The sequence below is a fragment of the Corythoichthys intestinalis genome, chromosome 15 (genome assembly GCF_030265065.1).
Source record: "Corythoichthys intestinalis isolate RoL2023-P3 chromosome 15, ASM3026506v1, whole genome shotgun sequence".
Classification (NCBI taxonomy): Eukaryota; Metazoa; Chordata; class Actinopteri; order Syngnathiformes; family Syngnathidae; genus Corythoichthys; species Corythoichthys intestinalis.
Window position 1 is genome coordinate 28,826,828 of NC_080409.1, and position 11,370 is coordinate 28,838,197.

At 37.6% G+C, this 11,370-nt stretch overlaps 1 protein-coding gene across 2 annotated transcripts in view; it reads left to right on the forward strand.

The window, feature by feature from the left end:
• Positions 1–11,370, forward strand: part of trmt61a (tRNA methyltransferase 61A) — a 30,613-nt gene that overhangs the window by 8,454 nt on the left and 10,789 nt on the right. For both annotated transcript variants that reach the window (XM_057859922.1, XM_057859923.1), the window contains exon 3: positions 2,621–2,887. In XM_057859922.1, the coding sequence (XP_057715905.1) occupies positions 2,621–2,887 (267 nt within the window). The remainder of the gene's footprint in view (positions 1–2,620; positions 2,888–11,370) is intronic.

Genomic DNA, 11,370 nt, shown 5'->3' on the forward strand with positions numbered 1-11,370 from the left:
CAGCATGAGAGAGTGTGAGAGCTGCACTACAAATTTGAACACACCTGCTCCCTATGCGCACCTGGACCTCGTAACACTAATGAGTCACATGACATTTTGGAGGGAAAATGACAAGCAGTACTCAATTTGGACATTTAGGAATGTAGTTTCTAAGGGGTGTATTCACGTTTGTTGCCAGGGTTTTATGTATTAATTAGGGCTGTCAAAATTATCGCGTTAATTTTTTAAATTAATCACGTTAAAATATTTGACGCAATTAACGCACATGTCCCGCTCAGACAGATTTAAATGTCAGTAGAGTGAAATGCCCACTTGTTACTTGTGTTTTATGGAGTTTTGCTGCCCTCTGCTGGCGCTTGGGTGCGACTGATTTTATAGGCTTCAGCACCCATGAGCATTGTGTAAGTAATTATTGACATCAACAATGACGGGCTACTAGTTTATTTTTTATTTAAAATTTTACAAATTTTATTAAAACGAAAACATTAAGAGGGGTTTTAATATAAAATTTCTATAACTTGTACTAACATTTTGCTTTTAAGAACTACAAGTCTTTCTATCCATGGATCGCTTTAACAGAATGTTAATAATGTTAATGCCATCTTGTTGATTTGTTGTTATAATTAACAAATACAGTCCTTATGTACCGTATATTGAATGTATATATCCATCTTGTCTTATCTTTCCATTCCAACAGTAATTTACAGAAAAATATGGCATATTTTATAGATGGTTTGAATTGCGATTAATTGCAATTAATTACGATTAATTAATTTCTAAGCTGTAATTAACTCGATTAAAAATTTTAATCGTTTGACAGCCTTAGTATTAATGACTATATTTTGAGGGGAAAATAAATTAACTCTATTATATAAGCTGTACACAGACTATTTTTCATTGTGTCAAAGTGTCATTTTGTCAGTGTTGTCCCATGAAAAAAGATATACTATAAATATCTGCAAAAATGGGAGGGGTGTACTCACTTTTTTGATACACTGTATATAGGTTTATGTAAAATACAGTATTCAAGCAATTTGTTTGCAAACTTGTTTTGTGCTGCATAAATGATTTGATTTTTTGAAGAAAAAAAAAAAGGAGGGGGGTTGTTACGGGGGAGATTTGTGATTTTTTTTCCCCGCTTCATTGCAATAGCTTTGTCCAAATTTGGGGCGGGGCCATTTTACCAAGGTAAAGGATCATGAATCTGTATCGGCAGATCATTGAAATTAGGTAACTTAGGTTTGCAAGCAAAAAAATGTGACCGGGACGTCCCTAGTAGCTAATTAATTCATCAATTATCAAAATCGTTATCAAACAAATGATCGCTGCCAGCCCCTTCCAGTCCAAATGGATTGGACATCTGTCTTTGTTAATGGCAGCCAATAAATTAAATGTGTGAATTAGAATTTTTGATGGTTGGGAGTGCTGCATTGCTCCGCCTCCATTCCCAACGCCTGCACTTTGGCTATCAATAAATCTGTGCTATCCCGGGTCGACGGCGCCAAAGGGGGTTGGGAAAAGTGTGCGCGTGTTGCAGCAGTACTTCATCAGGTTTACTGCAGACTCTGCAAGCAGGTCAGAGTATTGACTGCAATCAGCTCAAATCGTATGCGTGTTAGGCTGATTAATTCAAGGGGGGTAACGGGCATGGAAATATTACTTCCTGCTTTGTAAGTCTGCTGAATCACCGTGAGGCTCGTTGCCATGGAAACGACACCAGCTGATTCAGGCTTCGGGTGAAGGGGGCTGGGGGGCCAAAAGTGAAATCCATCAGTGGCCAGTCAGTGACTTTAGTGGTCTCCTCGGCGACGACAATGTTTTGTAGTCTTTCTTTCAGGCTTCAGTTTTTGCTTATCTCCTTTTATTTATTTAAAATGTATTTTTCTCCTGCTGTTTTTACTGTGTAATTTAACTCTGTTTCCTTTACACTCTTTGTCGCACTCACTTTAAGCACTTTAACTAGTATGACTTATACATTGCTCTTCATACTCTTCATCATGCTGGTTTTAATTTTTTTTGTAGCGGTTTAGCAGTAAATAAAGTATTTTGATGAATAATTTTGAGCCATTGTGTTTATTGTTAAATTGTCCAAATCAACTGAAGCGAATTTATTACATTTTTCATATAAAGCAGGACAAATCCAAACATCTCCTTTTATTCTGGAAAACAACAATTAACGTTTTTGCCAATTTTCTGCCATTTTTTCAGACCAGAGCAGTCATTGAATCATAATCAATTTATGTTTGTATATTTTCCGCACTGTCAATTTGAAAAAATTTAAAAATTTATTTTAAAAAAATCTGATTTATCAAAATATTAAGCAATGACTCCATTATTTAAACTGCCTCTGCCCTATTCCAGCCTTCATCTTGCTATTGTTTTTAAATTTTTAACTCAGTTGCCTCGTGATTGAGCTTGTTTGAATCATAATGGCATACTGTATTTTGTTTTTGCAAGTCCTTCACCTGCTAAGTTATCAGTTATTTTATGTCTCTTATCATGCACCCGTCCACTGTCAGTGTGTGTTTTCATATGTATCCTGATCACATGATGAAGTCAAGTCATTTGGTCAAGCTAGCCCTGCCTTTTTCTTAATGAAGTTGATCATTTTGCGTTGTAGGAACAGGCAGCGGGTCGCTGTCGCATGCCATCTTACGCACCATTGCGCCCACGGGCCACCTTTACACAGTGGACTTCCACCAACCGCGCGCCGAAACGGTCCAAAAGGAGTTTAATGAGCATCGTGTGGACCACCTGGTCACCGTCGCCAACAAGGACGTGTGCAAGGACGGTTTTGGAGTGACGGGCGTGGCTGACGCCGTTTTCCTGGACATCCCCAGCCCTTGGGACGCTGTGCCGCACGCCAAGACCGCCCTCAAATCCAGCGGTAAGAAGCCCAAAGCAATGTGTTCGGACATGTCGCGAAATCATAGTTGGCAGTCCGTCACCTAGGAGCTGTTGATCTAGCCTTAAAGGTCAGTTTAATGTATAACAGGATCTTGTTGAGGTCAACGTAAGGTCTATACAAGCTAGCATTTACGTCATGGCTCTCAAGGAGACAAACGTACACAGACAATTTAGTTACATACATTTAAAAAACAGCAATGTCATTTTTGACACTCAAGATTTTGTCATTTCGAACCTGACGTATTTCAGTTAACAGCATCAAGAAATCTTTTTCGATAGGAAATAGCAGAGGTTCGAAGATAAAACAATTTGTATCGGTTTATTCTGACTGTGTTCTGAGTAGTGCTGCAACAATTAATTTGAGGATTCGATTAGAAAAAAAGATTAGAATTAAATTTTGCCGCTTCGAGTGTTCGTTTAATTAAAGTGGCGTTGTGATGGTTTGTTTTGAAAGTGTTTGCATTTTGTTTTATTGATTTGGGTGGAAACACTGCCCTTTAGCCATTACACGTGGCTGAATCCAGCTGCTCCTTGTTAAGACCAACATAAGCTAAGTTTTTGTTTGAGCTAATGTTTTTTTTTAATGCATTCCTAAAGTAGTTTATAGGTATATTTAGCCGTTTTTTTGTGGGAATATAGTGTCTGAACCATTTGTTAAGAGCATTGATTTATTTAAAAAAAAAAAAAAAAAAAGTTAGCCTTTTATAGCATTTAAGCTTGCGGACTTTTGCTGTATAAGTTAGCCAATTGTTCTTTTGCTGTACATAGTTCCTCATTTTTTGTTTTCTTTTATACCGTTTGAGGCTCAACTCAGGTATTGTAAGTTTTATAATGTTCCTTATCCGATTATTCGAACTAACTAGTTCATCGATTAATCGACTACTAAAATAATCGATGGCTGCAGCCCTAGTTCTGAGTGCATCTATCTGTGAAGGCCTGGAATGGCAAAAAAAATCTCTGAATTGTCTGATGGCCCAGATTTACAGCTAAGAATCTTTTTACTAACCTGGCATCTTTACCTGTTAAAGTGGTGACTTTAGCAGTGTCGCCAGTAAGCATGAGCAAGCAGCTACCAAACATAATGTGGTGTTCATGGAACAAATTGCGCTGACATTTTGTAAGGAGAAGCATGGTCTTAGGGCTGATTTATGCTTCTGCGTTCCATTGACTGCGGAGAGACAGCATAGACCCTACGTCATCAGTGAGCATTTGAAGCACTGCGTAAAGGGAACGTGTTCCTCTGGAATTCATCGCCAAGCCACTAGAGGCATGTGGCTTTGTCTTTGTACGGTTTTGGGGGACTCATTGAATTTAGTTTAGTTTTCCTCCGGTCATAGACAGCAATAGCAACATGGATGTAACGCGTGTAGTTGGAGCTGCAACTAATGAATTTTAAACAACAAATGTTGTTCGTCTATAGTGTTCCTCACCTAATATCGAAGGTTTGGAAATTATTTGGATTTTTTTAGATAGTATTGAAAGCTAGGCAATGAAGCAATGAAGCTACGAAGCCAATTGATTTAAGATCATTCTTTATTGGTCCCTCGTAGGGGAAATTTGGGTGTTGCAGCAGCACAAGCATACAGTGAATACAAAATACAGTATGAAAAACTAATTTAAAAAAATAAAAAAAGTAATCGCCATTCCATTTTGCGACATTTCACACCAAGCATGTCATCTGGGGATTTTCGCGAGGCCAAAGTCAGGACGCAATTAATTTGTTTTTCCTCATGAAAGTGAATATTATCTCCGTCAACATAAATGTATCTCGTTGGGTCTGTTAAAGTTGTCATTCAAAAATCCTGATTCTTGATTTAGTGGGACAGATTTTCCATGTCACATTTCAAAACTAGCAGCCAAACAATAGAAACAGGCGTAGGATTTTTCTTTTTCAGCTTTTGATCTTGAAGTTTTCTCATGTATATGGTGGAAAACACTCAGGTGACTTGTAGTTCTGCTCCAAATCTGGCCACATTTCATTATTATCCAATTTGCATGTGTGATACATCATTGGAAAACTTAAAATCTCAATTTTCTGGGAAAGAAATCTTTTGAACAGGAGGGCATTTTTTAAAAATTGTGTTTTAAACCCCTAAACCCTAACTCGAGGTGAGAGCATAATTAAACACACCGTGATTTAAACAAGCTATTATCGCGTACTTAAGTTGTTTCGATCCAAAAACGCGTACACGCATACAACAAGGGTCACAGTGCAGAAATCGCAGACATCAAGGAGTGGTCGAAAAAAAATTTTTCACATATCCATCCTTGTAAACGTTTTTTTTTTTTTTTTCAAATTTTTCTTTGTTTGAATCGATTATTTATCATCTAAAATATCGGGGGGAAATGAGACATTAACAAAAAAAATATAATAAAGCGATAGTTATGAGGTAGATATCCGTGACCTATTTACAGACATTATTTTTTTCATTTTCATCAAAAGTTTAAAATATGCGAGTAAATAATTTTATAAAATCTTTTTTTTTTTTTTTAACTTAATATTAGACATCAATTAATGATTCAAGGATAAAAATGATAGAGATTTAGAATAATAAATATAATTACGTACCTTCTTTTATGGCGGAGTTGAAACAAGCGGTTGCGTGGTGTCTTTAAACTGGGGTCTCCAGGGTAAAACTGACAAATTAAAACTAGTTTGGGGGCTTAATGTGCCATGAAACTGCTATGGCAGCATATAGAAATGTTCTATCAGACACAACAGTTCTTTTGGCTCAAAATACAGCAGTTTATTTTAGAAACTGCTTTTTCAGCGTTGTCCGTGTTTTCCGCGCAATGTAGTATTGATATACATTCTTGGGGACATGCTTTTTATTTATTTATTTTTTTGCTCTACAGTTATATTTTTATTGTTTTAGGTGAAATGGAATTGGTAGTGTTCAATGTATACATAATATCAGGTTAGGTCAAAACCCATTGAATCCAAAACGAATTGTAGCAAACTTTGTAATATCTGCAAATATCGTCTTGTTATCCAAAGGATCCGAACGGTATCGTCATGAAATTGGTGATTTACGCGCCTAGTGTTTTTTGAACATCCAGAAAATTCACATTCATCACATTTTGGTTAACGCTGAAAGAATTTCAGTTTAGCTGTCCCTGCAACCTGACAAACCATTTATTTTTCAAGATTGTCAAGCTGTCATTGTTGATGAAGATTGTGTCATTTGTGAACCTGAAGTGAATTTCGTTAACTCATTTCCTAGCACTGAGAGCGCTTGATGTCCTATTCAAATGGATTGGACGCCCATCACTATCAATGGCAATGAAACATGATCATTTACAGCTTTCCCTCCCTATTTCTGTCAGTTTACTCCGGCTGTGGCGCTTTTTATCCTTCTTCTGTGAATTTCAATTAGTTTAACACCATTAGATGTCAATGGCGGCCAGTTAACCAAGCAAACAGATACTAAAAAATTCTAGTTACTCGTGATCCACTTTTTATCTTACTAAATGGACAGAAAGATGAACGAGATGGACACAAGATGCTCTCCTGACTGGCGGCCTTTTATGGACTTGTGGCTTCATGTTCACACACGTAGGCATCTGCATAGAAGTGAAGTGTTGCATGTCCATAGAGGGTCATGTAGCCCGAGAGTCAACATTTACCCTCAAAATGGATCTTTACAAGAATCTGAAAGACAAAAATCCACGTTTATGTCGCCTTTTGTTTCAAATACTTCCACTTAGACGATTTAACACTTCATTTTGTGGCAAAAACGTTCCCTCCATGCTTTCCCTGGCTTGTAATTCTTGTCGTGTTTTTGGCTGGCCGCCCGACTTCCTTGTTTAGAATAAAGCTGCTCCCTCCATCAGGTCCTTGACATTGCATTGCAACCCCCCTCCCTCGGACCCCTCTTCCGTTATGCAAGTGCATAAAACAAATAAGACCTGGACAATATGTGCTCTGTGCTGTCGATTGGTCGCTGAGTGAGCTTGTTTAATCGTCTGACCCGCCCATGCTTGTTTGCTGGCTCGGTCGCCACGGAGACGGGCTTTTTTAATGGCGCTCTTCTAGCTATTTGGACCCCTGCCAGTGGGGAAAGTAGACTGTCTCACTGCCTCCTGCAGGCCACGCAAGCAACTGTAGGAATTTGTTCTACTGTGTTAACTCATTGGCTGCCACTGATGGCGATAGGCGTCCAATTCATTTGGTTTGAGAGGGTTAGCACTCGGCAGATATCATTCAATAGGGCTGCCACAAGTAATGGGCTAGTTGACAACTAATTGGATATCAAATGAATCAGTAACTCTTTTGCAGATCAATGAAATGTTTCTCATTTTAGAGCCTCCTTGTTGCAAATAATCTCATTCATTTATTTAAGGTTGTTAAGGTTCATTTGTATTAGTGCAGTTGTATTCGTATTCTTATTCGTCACGCTTCGGTGCACGCAGTCAGACGGTGAATACAGTGGAGTTAAAAAAATCCATATTGCAGCAGTGTTGTTAATCTTACTGAAAAAAAGTAATTAATTATAGTTACAAATTACTTCTCCCAAAAAGTAATTGCGTTAGTAACTCAATTACCTGAATGTAAGAGTAATTAGTTACTTGGCAAAGTAATTGGTGATAATTACTTTTTTTTTTTTCCCTCAAAAAAAAAAAAAAAAAAAAAAACATTGGCCACACTATGTGAAGTTTTTTGTGAAGGTTTTTGGTACAATTGGCCCGAGCCCAATTCTTTACCCTAATTTACCCTTTACCCTGAATCAACTGTTAAAAGTTGTTAAAATTGCTCCCATTATTGCATTTGTTCCCGTCTCTCTACTTTCGACATGTGAAAGTTTTAAAACTGTTTCATCATTTAAAGATAGATTCAAGTCAAGATTTTGCCGATTTAGAAGTATTTTAGATAAAAGGTTACTTAGGTTCGCTAGGAAGGTTCTCTACAACAGAGCCGTCCTAAAAAGTCTACTGCTTTAAGATGGCGGCTGTCTACTAACGCATTTAGTGCCATGCAGTGTTGTTAATTTTACTTTAAAAAAGTAATTAATTACAGTTACCAATTACTTCTCCCAAAAAGTAATTGCGTTAGTAACTCAGTTACCTGAATGTAAGAGTAATTAGTTACTTGGCAAAGTAACTAGTGATATTTTGTTTTTCCTCAAAAAAAAAAAAAAAAAAAAAAAAAAAAAACCACAGGTCACACAATGTGAAGCTTAAAGGGTTTGGGGGACAATTGGCCCTCGCCCAATTCTTTACCCTCCACTTAACTAGACACAAGGGTATTGCGATAACTAGCTAGTAACCTTTGCTATGTGTGGAAGTCATTTAAAGTTGTGAATCAATCGTTAAAGTTGTTAAAATTTCTCCCGTTATTGCATTAGTTCCCTTCTGTCTACTTTAAACATGTGTAAGTTTTAAAATTGTTTCATCATTTAAAGATAGATTTAAGTTAAGATTTTGCCGATTTAGGAGCATTTTAGATTTTTAAAAAATTACTTAGGTTTGCTAGGAAGGATCTCTACATCAGGGCCTTCCTGAGAGGTCTACTGCTTTAAGATGGCGGGTGTTTACAAACGCATGTAGTCCTTAAAACATGTTGGCAATGCAGCAGTGTCTGTCATTTGAATCTAGTTCTATAATATGATATCTACCGTGTCATGTGGGTGTAGTTTGTCGGCTATGGCTGCAGTCAGGTATTATTGGAGCCACCTAGCATCGCGGTTGCAACGGCGTCTTCCCCACTCCTGCTCTGCTCTCGTCCCCGTGAGTCCGTTTCTCTCAGACTTTTTTTTTATTCAACCAACTTAGTAACGCATAGTAACGCACGCCTTTCCCGCCTCAGTAACGGTAACGGCGTTGCCAAGATGAGAAAAGTAATTAATTAGATTACTCATTACTGAAAAAAATAACGCCGTTAGTAACGCCGTTATATTGTAACGCCGTTATTAACAACACTGTATTGCAGCAGTGTTGTTTTCGTCAACGATGAAAGTAACGAAAAAATTTTGTTGACGAACACTTCATGCTGATGACGTGACGATGATGAGCGACAAACATGTTTCGGGAGACTCAAACATAACGACACGTAGCCAGTTTTCGTCTGACGAGATGAGAACGAGATGAAAATTCGCCATAGTTTCCGTCATAAGTTCACAATATGTGACACCCCTCCTCCCCCTAGCCCCGCTCCAGACTTGACTTGACTTATCTTGGCTAGCTAAGCCATATTTCTTAGCATATAAAGGTCTTTGCTGAGTGATCATCACAAACTAAATGTAACTTGGAGCGTTAGCATAGCGTTCGCATTAGCATTTAGCATGGTGATTGTCGTCCTAAACGCTTGGAATGCTTTTTTACACACAGTTTGTGGCGTCCAGGTGAGTTTAATTATTTGAAAATAATGGATTGTTTTCCTGTTAGGTGTAGGCTATATAATGATGTCATACAATTATGTGCCCCTCTTTTTTTTTAATTCATTTATTTATACATGGACTAAACTTTTGTTTAAGTTTACAGACATTTTGAGTAATTGTCGACTAAAACCAGACGAAATTTAAAGTTTTCGTCAGCTAAAACTAGACACAGACGAACACATTTTGAAATGACTAAATCTAATCAGTATTTTTGTCCATAAGACTAAGACATAAATTAAAAAGGCTGCGAAAAACAACACCGAAGTAGTCTTTCTCCACTCCAGGGGGCGCTAGAGGTAATGCGCCTAAACAAACAACCGATATTGCGGGGGGAAAAAAGAGGACAAATTCACTACTAAGAAAGTTATGGCAAATGTACAGAGTAGGAATTATCAAATGCAGTGTAATGTCCGGTTCACCGGGACACAGCATGCATGAAAGCAGCCGGTAAATTCCCTGATCACATTTTATATGCAATGACCAATTATTTGATTTGATTTTTTTTCTATTGAAAAGAAAAACATTTTTAATTGCTTATTATTAGTGATGCACGATAATACATTTTTCAACCGATACCGATAATTTCCTCATCATTCCAGCCAATAATCGATAATGTCAAGCCGATAATGCTGTTAAAAGATATATGTAAAAATTTAAAGTGTACACAAGAGCAAATATAACTATGCAAAAATTGAATTTATTGCTCTTTTTTTTCATCAACAATGAAGTACAAGTAGAACAAGTAGTAAATTCAAACATCTAAATAATGACAGATTGGATGACATTGTGTAATGGTAAACATCTGGCAACAATTACAGAGTAAATATCAAAGTTGCACAAAAATGCCTTTAAAAGTAAGCCATTCCTAACATATATAACATTACTACACTGCAAAAATACACCTCCTTAAAACTAGTCAGTTTTCAGTGTAAATCTATTGGAAATAAGTGAAATGAAGTAAATTTCACTCATTTAGAATTCTTAAAAAAGGAAAATTGCTAGCTGAAAATAAGCTTAACAGCCTTATTTTAAGCAATAAATTATATTTAACCATAAAAAAAGCTTGTCATTACTATTCTTTATTAATATTTACTTCAAGTAAGTGGAAAAACCTGGCGCATTCATTTGTTAACTAGTCTTGAACACTCAAAACAAGATGGAGAAATTATTTGACTAGATATAAGAAAAAAAAAATTTTGATTAAGACGTTATAAATTTGCAACGTCCTGAATGCATTACTGACGGACTGACTACTTGTGAGTGTGGTTTGGTGCATGTTGAAATCATTATCTAACCACTGTGCCGTCATGATAAGTGTGCTTACTTGACTGACATTACTTGTCCAAATGTTTGTGGTGGAACTGATGTAATTGGCATGTTTTCATGAAGAATGGCAGTCGTATAAAATGTATAAACTGCATTATTTTTTCATCCGGGGCTTTGGCTCTTTGGGTCAACTTGGTCAAAATGTCTCTCGTCCGGCCGAGCCTGGCATCTCCTCCCGCCTGTGCTCTTAAGTCCGTCCGGCTGCAAATGAGCCTCCGAGCCAGGCCTCAGTCTGGTTGTGGTGCTTAATGAGTTGAACCGGAGATGAGTGGCAGCGGCGCTGCCCGAGAATGAGCCGTCAAAAGCGTCTCTGATTGACACAAGCCCTGTAGCTTAGCTCAGTTTATGTTTGTTTACATTAGCTTTAGCCTTTGCGCTAGCGGCAGCCTCATATTAGTTCCACAAATCTTTGTGATACAGCTTTAAAGGGCTGTTCACGTTAGTGGTGTCAGAATGAGGACACTTTTTTAGCGCCTCGTGGAACTTCTGCAGTGCATGTTTTGCAGATGGCGAGAGCCTCGTTTGTTTCACTCACCGAAAAATCAACCCACGCTGGTGACAGATGATGATATCCAACTGCTTCAACCATCTCGTGTAACCCGTCACTCATGCAACAGGGGCTTTAGATGGAGGAGGGGTTGAGCAGGCGGCGGTACAGAATTGGACAAAAGTGCTTCAATTGTGCACATTTGGAGGATAAATCAAGTATATTATTATTGCATTATCGGTTGAATTTTTTAAAATCTGGATTATCTGTGTG